This window comes from Corythoichthys intestinalis, chromosome 2 (genome assembly GCF_030265065.1).
Source record: "Corythoichthys intestinalis isolate RoL2023-P3 chromosome 2, ASM3026506v1, whole genome shotgun sequence".
Lineage (NCBI taxonomy): Eukaryota > Metazoa > Chordata > Actinopteri > Syngnathiformes > Syngnathidae > Corythoichthys > Corythoichthys intestinalis.
The window spans coordinates 27766607-27781977 of NC_080396.1; the positions used below are offsets into that span (position 1 = coordinate 27766607).

General features: G+C 39.5%; 1 protein-coding gene across 1 annotated transcript in view; it reads left to right on the forward strand.

Moving 5' to 3' along the window:
• The window catches only part of LOC130912422 (fibronectin type III domain-containing protein 4-like), a 35961-nt gene that overhangs the window by 13455 nt on the left and 7135 nt on the right, over window positions 1-15371 (forward strand). The window contains exons 2-5 of the mRNA XM_057830502.1: window positions 2766-2881; window positions 9996-10097; window positions 14953-15055; window positions 15273-15362. Coding sequence (XP_057686485.1) covers window positions 2766-2881; window positions 9996-10097; window positions 14953-15055; window positions 15273-15362 — 411 coding nt within the window. The remainder of the gene's footprint in view (window positions 1-2765; window positions 2882-9995; window positions 10098-14952; window positions 15056-15272; window positions 15363-15371) is intronic.

Consider the following 15371-nt stretch of genomic DNA (forward strand, 5'->3'; position numbering starts at 1 on the left):
ACAGAAAATTATTCTGTAAGTTTTCAAAAATGTTTTTTCAGTAGTTTTTGAAAACAAAGGTTTGAATCAAGCGGTGTATCACCTGAACCAATACGCATGAAAGTCAGTATAAGTCAAAACAGATTTATTTTGCATTGATCATTTTGCCTATCAATTAATTAGGTTCATATTCATGAGAAATGTAGCCCTGACCCCCATTCACCCAATCTGTTTGTCTCTTCCTAAGCAAAAAGTGTACATGCAGGTTATGCTGTAATATCGTCCCTACCAATATTGAGACCAAACCTATGCCCTTGAGTTGAAAGTTCTTATTGAACCTAAGTGGGGCGAAGCTGGAGGCGGTGTCTGCTCCCAAGTCGGAAAGGGGTTCAAAATGAGAAATGCGTGTTGACCAGGCCACCATGTGGATCGGCACAGAGATTCATTCACAGAGCCATGATGCATATCAAGTATACATTATATATGATCAAGATCCAATTAACATCAGTGGCGCCTCCAGAAATTTTTCATAGGAGTGGCCAGATGGGGCCACTTAAAATCTGCCACACCAAAATGATTTATTTTAATATAAACACACACACAAAAAAAAAAAAAATCTCCGTCAGACTTTACCATCTACCTTAGCCGTCAATTTCAATGTTGGGGCCACATAGTTGGTCCGGGAACAGGTCGAAAACCTGTTTTTGCGAAGTCCTGCCTTGCTTCTGTGACCAGTGTTAGTGCTCACTGACTCTTCGAAGCGTCGCTCTTTTGCCAATCCATTTTGACTGGGAGAGCCTGGCAGCGGTCTTCCCAGTCAAAATAGATTGGACGTCTCGCAATGTCAGTGGTGTTGAAAGATAAGCATTAACAGCTAGTCCTCCCAATTTAAAAGAATTGGGCATCTAGAATATCTTTGTCAAAGATAGGCAATGAGTTAAATATAATGGAACGAGATGAGAAAAAAAGGAAATCAACATTATGTTATTCTGCTTTTATTAGTGATGGGAATTTCGGCTCTTTTTAGAGAGCCGGTTCTTTTGGCTCGGCTCACTAAAAAGAACCGGCTCTTTCAGCTCCCAAATGGCTCCTCAGTTTTTTTGTTGCTTGAATTAATTTACTACCTAAAATAATGTAAAATGATGTGTAAAATGAATTACTAATGTAAAAAATATACAGTATATCAAATATTTATATGGCTTTATTTATATTCTTAACATACTCAACATGGAGTAAAACATGGAGTGCTACAAAAAATTATGAAATACAAAAACAAAGACCCATCTCAAAACAAGGTCAACAAAAAGTTCCAATCTCTGTGTATATTTGTAAGCTTTTAACTATTTACAGTAAAACAACATAAGTAAGCTTTGATTACCACACAACAAATTATAAATTAAAATTTGTAAAACAAAAAGAAAAAGCAGCATCCAGGTAAAAGTTGTGGCTAGTCTTTAGCGAAGATTGGCATTAAGAAAAAACATATCATAACCATATATCATCTAAGTATATATAAATTAGGGCTGTCAAACGATTAAAATTTTTAATCGAGTATATCACAGCTTAAAAATTAATTAATCGTAATTAATCGCAATTCAAACATATAAATATGCATATTTTTCTGTAAGTTATTGTTGGAATGAAAAGATAAGACACAAGACATTCAACATACTGTACATAAGTACTGTATTTATTATAACAATAAATCAACAAGATGGCATTAACATTATTTACATTCTGTTAAAGCGATCCATGGAAAGAAAGAAAGACTTGTAGTTCTTAAAAGATAAATGTTGGTACAAGTTATAGAAATTTTATATTAAAACCCCTCTTAATGTTTTCATTTTAATAAAATTTGTAAAAAATTTTAAACATAAAATAAACTAGTAGCTCGCCATTGTTGATGTCAATAATCACACAATGCTCATGGTGCTGAAACCCATAAAATCAGTCGCACCCAAGCGCCAGCAGAGGCGACAAAACACCAAAAAACACAAGTAACAAATGGACATGACACTGTGCTATCATTTTAAACTGTTTGAGCGGGGCATGTGCATTAAATGCGTCAAATATTTTAACGTGATTAATTTTAAAAAATTAATTACCACCCGTTAATGCGATAATTTTGACAGCCCTAATACAGTATATATAGATATAGATTACTGTATATCTAACCCCTCCCCTTCTCCTCATTGCAGCGTGTGTGTGTAACCAACCCCTCAGTCTTCTACCACGGATCTTGACCAATCACGTGCGGCTTTAACCGAAGGAGGGAAAAAACAGGAGGAAAAAAATAGTTGGCTCCTATTAGGAGCCGGCTCCCGTCGTTCACTTCAAAGAGCCGGCTCTAAGAGCCGCTTCGTTTGCGAACGACACATCACTAGCTTTTATTTATTTTATTAATTTTGTTTTTAAATTAAATTTTGTTGATTTATTTCTATATATATATTTCCTCGTATAAATATGTAAAAAAAAATCATGATTAATAACGAAATAATAATAACAACAATAATAATAATAGAAATATAATTTAGACTTGGCATCCACATTTGTGTACGTCAAAATTTGGGTCATGTAGGCCACACTTGGATACCAAATGTTATTAATGTAGCCTACATGACCATAAATGTGATGTGACACAAAGGTCTTTGGTTTATTTTTTTTGTTTTTGTTTTAATTACCAAACATAGTCACTTGTCTGTTAGGCTTATTTCTATTGGTTAAAACCTCTATACCATTTTCATACTTTTATAAAATTGTGTATGTGTGTGTTACCACGGCAACAGCTGCACCAGCTGCCCCAGTGAACGTGTCGGTAACCCAGCTGAGAGCCCATTCGGCCAGGATCACCTGGAATGTTCCTCTGGGAGACACAGTGATTGGATATGCCATCTCGCAGCAGGTACACTATATGCTGTTTTGTATGAATATTTTGCTTTCATGGTGGTAGTCAGTGTGCCACAGGTGATGTGTGAATATTTTCAATAACTGGTGTCCTGCGATTGATCGGTCACGTCCTTCGCTTGTCGCCAGGTTAACAAGCTTCAAGATAATTGTTGTCGCACGCATTGTTAATCTCAATCGGTTCATAATTAAAATCAACTGTAACTTTATTTCTGATCGGTTCAAGGTCATTAACAAACATAGCATCACAGAAATTGGAAAAACTCAACACTTCATTCGATGTACCTTTATTATTTAATAAGTTATCATGAAAGAGCGACCTAAAAGCAGTTCCACTGTGCGTTTTTAGAAGCCTGCACCATGTGCAGGCACTAAAAATAACAGTTGACAAGGTCCACAACATGTTTTAAAGGCAGAGGGGGAGATGCGTTCGTGGCCAGAATGTATTTTTTTCTTTTTTTTTTTTTCTTTTTTTTTTTTTTTTTTTGCCTTGAATGTCAAGAAGGGGTGTTTCTATTCGACTGGGAACACTATTTAAAAGGGGGGGAAATCCTTAATTGGAAAGAAACAATGATAAATGCTAGAATAATTTAGGGTGTTTAATAAGTCAGTAAAAGAATGTCAAAGCAACACTAGGTAACTTTTCAACCTTTTTTAACCAAAAAATTTCATAACATTTGTGTGATTCGTCGACTGACAACTAGTTGAATGACACCTCTTTTATACAGTGCCTTGCAAAAGTATTCGGCCCCCTTGAATCTTGCAACCTTTCGCCACATTTCAGGCTTCAAACATAAAGATATAAAATTTTAATTTTTTGTCAAGAATCAACAACAAGTGGGACACAATCGTGAAGTGGAACAAAATTTATTATATAATTTAAACTTTTTTAACAAATAAAAAACTGAAAAGTGGGGCGTGCAATATTATTCGGCCCCCTTGCGTTAATACTTTGTAGCGCCACCTTTTGCTCCAATTACAGCTGCAAGTCGCTTGGGGTATGTTTCTATCAGTTTTGCACATCAAGAGACTGACATTCCTGCCCATTCTTCTTTGCAAAACAGCTCGAGCTCAGTGAGGTTGGATGGAGAGTGTTTGTGTACAGCAGTCTTCAGCTCTTTCCACAGATTCTCGATTGGATTCAGGTCTGGACTTTGACTTGGCCATTCTAACACTGGATACGTTTATTTTTTAACCATTCCACTGTAGATTTGGCTTTATGTTTTGGATCATTGTCCTGTTGGAAGATAAATCTCCGTCCCAGTCTCAGGTCTTGTGCAGATACTAACAGGTTTTCTTCCAGAATGTTCCTGTATTTGGCTGCATCCATCTTCCCGTCAATTTTAACCATCTTCCCTGTCCCTGCTGAAGAAAAGCAGGCCCAAACCATGATGCTGCCACCACCATGTTTGACAGTGGGGATGGTGTGTTCAGGGTGATGAGCTGTGTTGCTTTTACGCCAAACATATCGTTTTGCATTGTGACCAAAAAGTTCAATTTTGGTTTCATCTGACCAGAGCACCTTCTTCCACATGTTTGGAGTGTCTCCCAGGTGGCTTGTGGCAAACTTTAAATGAGACTTTTTATGGATATCTTTGAGAAATGGCTTTCTTCTTGCCACTCTTCCATAAAGGCCAGATTTGTGCAGTGTACGACTGATTGTTGTCCTATGGCCTGACTCTCCCACCTCAGCTGTAGATCTCTGCAGTTCATCCAGAGTGATCATGGGCCTCTTGGCTGCATCTCTGATCAGTTTTCTCCTTGTTTGAGAAGAAAGTTTGGAAGGACGGCCGGGTCTTGGTAGATTTGCAGTGGTCTGATGCTCCTTCCATTTCAATATGATGGCTTGCACAGTGCTCCTTGAGATGTTTAAAGCTTGGGAAATCTTTTTGTATCCAAATCCGGCTTTAAACTTCTCCACAACAGTATCTCGGACCTGCCTGGTGTGTTCCTTGGTTTTCATAATGCTCTCTGCACTTTAAACAGAACCCTGAGACTATCACAGAGCAGGTGCATTTATACGGAGACTTGATTACACACAGGTGGATTCTATTTATCATCATCGGTCATTTAGGACAACATTGGATCATTCAGAGATCTTCACTGAACTTCTGGAGTGAGTTTGCTGCACTGAAAGTAAAGGGGCCGAATAATATTGCACGCCCCACTTTTCAGTTTTTTATTTGTTAAAAAAGTTTAAATTATCCAATAAATGTTGTTCCACTTCACGATTGTGTCCCACTTGTTGTTGATTCTTGACAAAAAAATTAAATTTCATATCTTTATGTTTGAAGCCTGAAATGTGGCGAAAGGTTGCAAGATTCAAGGGGGCCGAATACTTTTGCAAGGCACTGTATCTTGAAGGGGTCTGTATTGCTTTCACTGGCACTAATTAAATTTGAGAGTGGAAGGAACCCTGCAAACACACAAAAAAAAAAAAACTACAAATGCGCTGACTGCTTTACGGCATACGCCACTTCCCCCTTTTCCCATTTGTTTTAAAGACTGTGTGTCATACATTTCCATAGTCCGGCCCAGGAGCCAAATGCGGCCCGTGGTCAAATTTCATCCGGCCCCCAGCCTTTGTCATAAAATCACTAACGTCTGAGCCGCACACAGACTTAAAAAATATGTCAGGCCTACTGATACCAGCGTATGAAGTAGCTTACACACCAAATGCTGCTCCTCATTTACCCACTAAAAGGCAGCAGCACTCTAAGCAACATTACCCCTTGTGACCCTATACTCCCAATTTTCTAAAATTGCGACAATCAACAACAACAACAACAAAAAAACGGCTTACGCTTGAAGGATAGGTGGAAATTGAACTATTTCTTCACTAAAATATGCAACGACTGTGTCTGCCTCATTTGCAAAAAGACAGTCGCTGTTTTGTGTTCAAAGTGTTAAATGTGAAGCGATATTACCAAACAAGACACGCTGACATGTACGAAAAGATTACAGGAAGATACGTAGTGAGAAATTGAAGCAACTTCAAGCTAGTGTAATTTCACAGCAGCGGTACTTCGCAAGAGCCCGAGAGTTGAAAGAGAACACCACAAAGGCTAGTTGCGAGATTGCTGAAATTATTTAAAAAAAAAATAATAATGCAAATGTGACACACAGAATGGCTTGCTAAAATTTGCTTAAATATATTGTTCTAGGATGTCAGCCAAGGTCAGCCCCCCACATTTTTACTACTCCAAATCTGGTCCCCTTTGCAAAAAAGTTTGGTCACCCCTGCTGTAGGTGCACCATTCGCTCAGGGTGCAAAATCTGCCCGGGGGGCCTGTGCCTTTTGATGATGACGTCACCAACAACGCTCATGTAGCATTCGTGGAACGTGGGGAGTCGGACTTTTCCAATCTCCGATCAGGAAAAATTTAATTGGAATGCCACTCGAACTGGGTAATAATAGTCGCAAAGTCAAGGGGGGAAAAGTACCACTTCACATGTTGGTTTAATCTGATTTCACTCGCTCAACAAAATGGTGCTCAAGACAAGGTATTGATTACACAATAGTGAAGTTAAATTAAGTTTGTTTGAGGTGCCATGTACTTTTTCTCATACAGTAAATTAGCTTAATTAATGTTTTTTATATTGCTTTTCAGCAAGGATGTAACTAAAGATGGCAGTTACAGTGTGTGTGCAATTTATCTCAACCGTCATTTTCCTCCACTTTTCGATCGCTTACGAAAAGGCAGGTTTGCTGGAGGTCAGAATGTCTTTAAATGGCCAAAATAAAAAACAATTGTCGCTATCAACCATCGTTGTTGTTTACATTCGCTTGGAACGCTTTAACGTCGCAACTGGGACCATTCGAGTGGGATAAGTGTGACTTCACTCATTCCACAAATGCTGCTAAAAAGTTCGCAGTGGTTTTTCTATTGTGTCAGTAATGGACGGTTTATCTGAAGAAAATTTTCAATATTTAAAGAAAGGAACATACGACATCAGTGCTGATGTCAAAAACAAGCAAGCAAATAATAACAACAACAACATAACAAACCATAGCACATTAAAAGGGTAAAGTCTGACGAACGTATACAGTGGACCCAATTTATTTACAAAAATCAAACTCGCAATGAACAGGATATACAAAATACGAACGAAGCTGGCTTCAGGGTAAGCCCAGGCCAAAATAACAAACAAAAGGAATCTGCACTTAAACCCCACGCGCTAACTAAACCCTGATCGTGAAAAGGAAATAAAGAAAAGGCAAAGCCACTACCCTAGCTTCTTACACTAAACAAAACAGGAGAAAACTGGTTGAACAGAAATGGCAGCTTACCCCTACTGCTTCAGTGCTCTTATTTACAGTGGTGAACATAAAAACGATCCAATAACAAATAAACACAAAAGACCTGACCGAAAAAGCTGGAGTCTATCAAACTAGCGATCAAATGCACACGAGAGTAAAAGGCGAGCAAACAGCTGGCGAGGAGGACCGTGGCACGAATGCTGTCAAATGCGACCTCCCAGATGCGACCTCCCAGAGTGTTGACAGCGGCAGGTTTTTGAAGCTTGGCGCCCTTTTCGTCGTGGCCCATCAGCGGGGGCGACGTTATCGGTCCATCCGGCAACGATCAGCTTTCGTTACTCCGGGAGGGGAAGCAGCCAGCTGCCAGAGGCAAAGATCAGCTTACTGTTGGCTTCTTAGAATAAAACAGTTAAACAGCCAGGGCCGTCACACACACCCCCACCTTAAAAACAAGCATATACCTTTCTAACAACCGTAACAGCTAGCGGTAGCGAGCTTGACCCCAAGTACACATGAGTTTCTCGAATGGGCCTCCTTCGTAAGAGCTAGAGCTTTGGGATTTGAAAAATTGAATGGGCCTCCTTTTAGCCGAGTGGGTGCGCACATTAGTGTTAGCAGGTATTACTACGACTCTCAAGAACAACTGTCGCACTTTTAACAGGCATTTTACAGGAGAGCACAGCTCTAGGCGTGCATTATGACTCTTCGGCCAATTATATTGCGAGAATAACCGAACGTCACTGTCAAACGCAGGCCCCCCAAGCGGATAGTGCAGGCGAGCGGATAGTGTACCTACACCGGAAGTTGATGCGAATGCTTTTGCGCGAATTCTGCAAAGATGGCAGAGCAACAAAAGACAAAACGTTTTGTCAGAGGAGACAAAAAATGCTACCTGGATAAAAGGACACTCAAGAATAAACTCTGGCCCGGCTTTCACTCGCTGGCGTGACCGCCCCCCTTCCCCAACCCAACTGAGGTACGGAGAGGGCCAGTGGGGGAATGCGGTACAAAATCAAACATTTCTTATTATCAACATCGTCATATGCTATTGTTTAGTTACAAATTGATTCATGACCTCATTACTGTTCATCCTTCACACAGCCGCTGGAAACAGAAATTTTGTTTAATCCATCTGCAGGCGACCGGGAGATCATGATTTTAAAACACGTGCGCTGGTCCTCATGGGAAATGCTTGCCTGGCACAGCTGGACTATTCTCCCTGTATTTTTCAAACACTGTGAGAAATAGTCCGGGACCAAGCCCATTAACAGCCTCTCGAGCAAGCTACAAAATCAACCGTCCAATCAGATTCAATTATTTGTGTGACGTGTTCTTAACGAGTAACGTCTTTCTTTCGTGCCGAAAGTCGTCTCTACAACAACACAGAAGCGAACGGGAGAGCCGAGAATATGTTCCAATCCGCGGTAAAACCAGTTTTAAATTACCAAAAACACATCGACACAAGTCACTGACAACAGTCAACATGGCTCGCGCTAGCCATGTTGAATAAACTTCTCCATTCTCCGCTCACGCTAATTACTTGTCGCTTTAACAACGTCACATCTGCCCGTCGCTGATTGGTCCACTCCGCTGTCTGTTTGCTGTGGCTAGCTGCACCCTCAGAATTTGATCCGCCGGACGGTCGCCAGACTCAATCGCTGGAACAGCGGTGAGTCGCAGTCTTCCTTAAGGCAAAACACCACCACTTTTGTTCACCTGCGTCACTGAAATCGACCAAAACTGAAAAGTTACTTAGTGTTGCTTTAAACTAGCGGTGCATCTTTTAATGTTTCTGAACAGAAACCCGACAAAATAAGTTTGGACATCCCTGTCCTAAGCTGACCTTTGAGGAAAATAAATGTCTCAAGCCATTACTCTAACATTTCACATTTTGTCCAGCTCACCCCAGTCAGCTTTTCAAGCACCCACAGTTTGGCAGCAAGACATCAGCTGCACTCTGAGTGACTGCCGTCAGTGAAAAGTATTTTGCCAGCCACCTACTCTATCTCATAGGGTTATTTGTGTATGAATGATTGAGTGAACCGGTGAATTTAAGGTCTTGTAAAGCACTTTGGGCACAGAGTGGTCTACATAAAGTGCTATTTTGTACTTTAACTGACCTCAAACAACCTTCTTCACGTTAACACATTCTGAAGCAAGCCGCTTCCATCGCCTCAGAGTCACAAATTTTGTTGAAGAGTTTTTATTAGGCACATCTTGGTCATCAGGGATTTCTGTGGATTTACCTGAAAAGACTCTGTGGTTGTCCTTAGTTTTTTTTCCAAGAAGCAGCAAAAAAAATCAATGTTATACTTTCACACGCTGTAACATGCTGAGTGAGAAGGGCAGGACAGGGAAATCTGCAGACGAAGACTTTTTGAGGTTCTGCATCCATTTCAAATCCCAAAGCTCTAGCTCTTACGAAACACAAAATCCATATCGGAGCTGTAAAACCTTTCAGTCAGTCTTTGTTTGTTCTGAGATCCCACCAAACTGATTGATCATTTATCTATTCATGAGCTGCAAGTCAAGTCATTGAGCTCTTTGTGTGCTGCTTGAAAATTACATTGAATAAACGGGAAGACCCCTGCTGAGTGAATGACATTGAAAAACATGCACTGCATTTTGACCTTTTTTTTTTTTTTTATCTTCACGGCATAGTAAATCTTCCATGGCATGTTGCAGCGGATTGAAGGTCAAGCCTGGATGGTCCAAAACTGGTTGCTTTTACCTTTAAACAATTATTGTGATGCTTACCAGCCTACAGATAAAACTTCTCTTTCCGCCTGCATAGACTTTCAGAGACAAGTCATTTTATGCTGGATTCAACTGATATGTGTCTCATCCATAGAGGCAAGACGGCCTGATGCAACGCTCCATTCGCGAAGTGAACACGTCAAGTCGCTGGTGTGTGCTGTGGGACCTGGATGAGGACACACACTACAGTGTGCAGGTGGCACAATATCACACTTCAATGGCTTTATTCATAGGCTGACATTCTACTTTAGTTGGATTATGTTTAATATTCATCAGTGAGCACGTGTCCTGCAAAAGTATCGTTTAAAAGCTCTCATTCCCAGGTGGAATGATCTTTGACCACTCTGGAGGTGAAAGCGCAATCAACTTGCAGCAAACACCGAAAAGGCTTACTATATTGTATTATTATTATCAAGGACGAGTTGACAGATAAGCACAAGGACAGGAGAACGCAGACCTCTGTGTTTTACTGTGAAGCTGTCACAGCAGTCCTCTTTTAAAGTTATAGCCACATTGTGATTATTCTTAAAATGCATGCATTTTATTTTAGATGATGTGTTTTTTTTTTTTTTTTTTTTTTTTTCCCAAAACAGGCTGTTAATACTGACATTTTAGCCGCAGTTTACATTCTGTGAGCTTGCATGGGGCCAAATGGGCTGTGACGTATCCAGCATTTGGCACAATGCGATTGTGTACCATCAGCCACAAAACTGAGCCAGAAACATCTTAATTTTAGTTTTTGTTTTTATAAATACATCAGAACTGGTTGCCATCCGCAAATGCTTTTATTTCATTTGTTAACTGGTAATGACTTAAGGCTTGTGTTGTCAGGCAATAAAATGACTTTATTGTCATATGAGAAGATTATTGCGCCACCTGTTGCGCATCTGCTTGGCAACGTGCAAACACTACATTGTATTTAAAAAATATATTTTTTTTTAAAAAAAAGTTGGCTGACTATTTCAATTCAAACAATTCCACTTGAATTTTCAATTTTATTTATATAGAAAACTCATAAACACAAGTAAACCCCGTAAATTCAGTGAAGTACTTTGAACTCAATATTTTAAATGACTTCAGTTAAGTAAATTATACTCAACAGTTTTGATCTTGCGATGGGCGCTTGGAGGCCAAATATTCAAAGCGCCGCATGCGTCAATCATCGATTAACTTGTTAAACAGTTGCTTTGGCAACTCATTGTGTGTAAGTGAGCAGCTTGACCGGATTTGAGTAGACTCAGTCAATGAAGCATCTGATAAAGACAAGCATTTTTCTACTTTATTCTAGTTTAAAAATAATTCTCATTTGAAGTGCTTAAAAACCATTTATTAAAAATCTACATATATATTAATGTTACACCGATACCATTTTTTGCCTCGATACTTGGCCGTGCAGTATTGGCCGATTCCAATACCAATCAGTTTGAAATATGTATATACTGTTTATATGAAGAGCTACATACTTGAATGTGAAATCATTGCTATCATGGCTTTGTCAAGCGGCTGTTACCTTTGTGAAACAGGAAAAAAGACTAATACAAGGTGAATCCAGTACAACTTTTTATTGCATACCTACCATTGGTGACAAATAATAATAATAATTTAATAATAATTGATTAAGGTATCCTGTCTCGCTATCAGCCTCCCTCTCTGTGCACCAACAGCAACTCTCTCTCTGACACTTAGCCACTTAGCTTAGCTTACTTTGCTTATTTCTGCAGCACTTTTGAACAGGCTAGCCACACCCCCTTTGAAATAAGGAATCGTTCTGAATTGGGAATTAAAAGTTGCGTTCCGTATTGAAACAATATGGAATATATATTAATAGATACATTTCTGTGCATTTTAGAAGTTTTGGGAATGTCCCTTTTTTTTGTCGCCTGTACAGCTTTGGCCACGAGGGGGGCATCCCTGATTTCTATTTCTGAAAGGTGGCAGCCCTACTTTTGAAACAGGTCTCAAATTACTGCAGCATTTCTTTCAGTAAGACACAATATAAGTGAAGTAGACGAAGTGAACTGACCAGGGATTGTTGCTCCGGTCCACCCCTTTCCTCTGGATAGCATTCCTGCTCTTGCAGCCTCAAACTCTTTGAGTTCGTTCACATATCTCGTCTTCAAATGTTTTAACAGGTTCGAGGTATTGAAACTGGCCAATTTAACTCCACCTCTCGAAACTTTCAAGCTGCAAATCGTGCATGCTCCCATTGTCCTCGAATATGCTGAAATATTTCCAGACGGTCGACATTTCTTCTGGTTTGTTTTTCCTCCGTATGAAAAGTTGCCGCGGCAATGGTTACGAGCGGCTATTGGCCCGCTCTCATTGGTCTGGAGCAGGCCAATAGCGATAGCTGCTTGGCATGCAAAGTGATCACGTGTAAGTGTTGTGTGATGATATTTGAAAAGGTAGAAGGCTGCGTTCAAGTGATACCAGTAAATGGTATAGGCGCCCTATTTGTTGGTACTCGCCGATACCGATGCTATCATTTTAGTGCCGTATCGGCCTCCCCGCCGATTCTGGTATTGGTGCACCAGTAAGATGTATATACAGTATGTATATATATATATATATATATACCGTATTGGCCCGAATATAAGACGACCCCGATTATAAGACGACCCCCTCTTTTTCAAGACTTAAGTTTGAAAAAAGACTTTTTGAACACCAAATTAATTTTTATACAGAAACGACCACGGAAAGCTTTTCTCTGACTGAGCATTTTTTAGGCGATCTTTTTGAGCTCTCCATCTCCGTACATTACACTCTGTGACACCATATTTCACAGCCGCTTTGCAGTTGTTTGAAGACACCGCCTCATTTATCACCATCAACTTGAAGTTTGCGTCATAACTTCTCCTCAGCTGCCGGTGTTCTGCCAAAATGTCCTACATCGGCGAAACGTCCTACATTAGTCGAATTTGACACCTAAATTACTACCGTGCGCTCTAAACCTGTTTTGTTTAGATGCATACAGGAATAACGTACTAAAGAAATGCCTGCAGAAAATACTTAAATGTAGTTATGTCAAATAAGGACGATTTAAATACGCTACGTGACTAATGTGGTCAACTGCTTCAAAGCTAACACAAAAAAACACAATGGTTAAAAGTATGAGAGGGTAATACATGCAAAAAGTATCTTTGAGGCTGTGAAAAGGTTCTAAATAACTAAATAAAAACAAAAATAGTGAGTACTCGCCGCTTCCAACCGATGTGCGCATGCGTGTGAATGCATATGCAAGCGCCCTGAGCATTGTGTAGGACGTTTCGCCGCGTAGTAAGGAATGGCCAAACACCGGTTAACCTGGCCAATCTTCGACCCACTTTTCTCCAAATTGTCGCGAAGTTTCTCCATTTTCGGTTATCTCTTCTATTACCGGTATTTTATTCTCTTTTCCTTCTTACCACTTTCTTCTTCGTGTCAGGGGTTCCCTTTGGCCGCCCGAGTCGCGTTCAGCATTCGATTCATTGATGACTGGCGCCATCAAGCGTCGTGAATGGGTATATGTCTAGGCCGCAGTTTTTTTTTTTTTTTTTTTTTTTTTTTTTTTTTAGACCGCAGTTATAAGACGACCTCCTCTTTTTCAATCTTATTTCAGTGCAAAAAACATCGTCTTATATTCGGGCCAATACGGTATATATATATATATATATATATATATATATATATACACACAGTGCCCTCCATAATTGTTGGCACCCCTGAAAAAGATGTGTTTTTTAGCTTCTAATATATATTTTTTAATTCAAATAATATGGGACCTTAATGGAAAAAAAAGAGAAAAATCCAACCTTCAATACAAGTGCATTCATTCAGTGGGGAAAAAATCCCACATAAAGAAAAAAATTATTTGACATCAAATAATGTGTGTCACAATTATTAGCACCCCTGGTGTTAATACTTTGTACAACCCCCTTTTGCCAACAAAACAAGGTCTGGGGACTGAGATGGCCATGGGAGGAGCTTGATTTTGATTTTGATCTTGATTTCTGTGTCGATTTGGCCATATGTTTAGGGTCATTGTCTTGCTGAAAGACCCAGTGACGACCCATCTTCAGTTTTCGGGTAGAGGGCAACAGATTTTGATTTAAAATGTCCTGGTATTTCAAAGCATTCATGATGCCATGCACCCTAATGAGGTTCTCAGGGCCTTTGGAAGCGAAACGTGTGTATTTTTGTATGAGACCAAGATTGAGCTTTTTGGCAACAAACACTCAAGTGTTTGTATTATTTGAATTTAAAAAATATATATATTTGAAGCTGAAAAACACATCTTTTTCAGGAGTGCCAATAATTATGGAGGGCACTGTGTATAATATATATATATATATGTATATGTATATGTGTGTATATGTATGTATATGTATGTGTATATGTATGTGTGTGCATATGTATGTGTGTGCGTGTGTGTATACATATATATATATATATATATATATATATATATATATATATATATATATATATGTATATGTATGTGTATGTGTGTGCGTGTGTGTGTATACATGTATGTGTATGTGTGTGTGTGTGCGTGTGTGTGTATACATGTATGTGTATGTGTGTGTGTGTGCGTGTGTGTGTATACATGTATGTGTATGTGTGTGTGTGTATGTATGTATGTGTTTTTTTTTATTATACTTTGGGGCAAAAAAAGTGAAAAAAACGTGTCTTCTATGTATCTCTTTCCAATGCTAAATCTGAATAAATACAGTGAACGAAATAAACTCTTTGTTTTTCATTAACGCGAAAAACAAGGGATCACTGTAGTTGATTAATATTTAATTAGTTAGTAAATTAATTAATAATTTACTCCAAGCGGGTAACGAATTCAGGCACAGACAACTGAACTCAACACTATGGCTGACTTTGATGATTTTCTCATTCTTGGGTTATTTTGGACACAAACATACAGACAAACAAACAAACAGACAGACAACAAGAATTGAAAACATAATGTCTGCCTTCCATAGGTTTTACCTACTGACGGAGGTAACAAAAAAAAAAAATGCAAAATAGGACAAAAAATATATATATATCCTATTGTTGTCCAGGTGCAGTCCGTTGGACTTCATGGAGACAGTCAACCCAGCCATGCCATCCACTTCAGGACGCTAGAAAGAAGCGACCACTACCCAGCTGGAGTGCTGGACCACCGTGAGCGAGCTTATTGCTTTGCGATGCACAGACCAAATGCTTTTTGATCCATTCACTGCCAATAACTAGACGCCCAATCCATTTTGGATGGGAAGGCTAACAACAATTATTCGTTGTTACCCTCTTCCAATAAAAATGGACTGGACGTCTATCACCATATATGGAAATGGTGATTATATTACACAGAACTCGAGGAATCCCACATGTTTGTCCTCAGACGAACCTGCTATGGAGGGTTTGGGAATGACGCCTCACCTGCAGACTGGAGAGTTGCTCATCATCACCACAGTGCTGCTGCTGTGGGCAGGTCCGCATC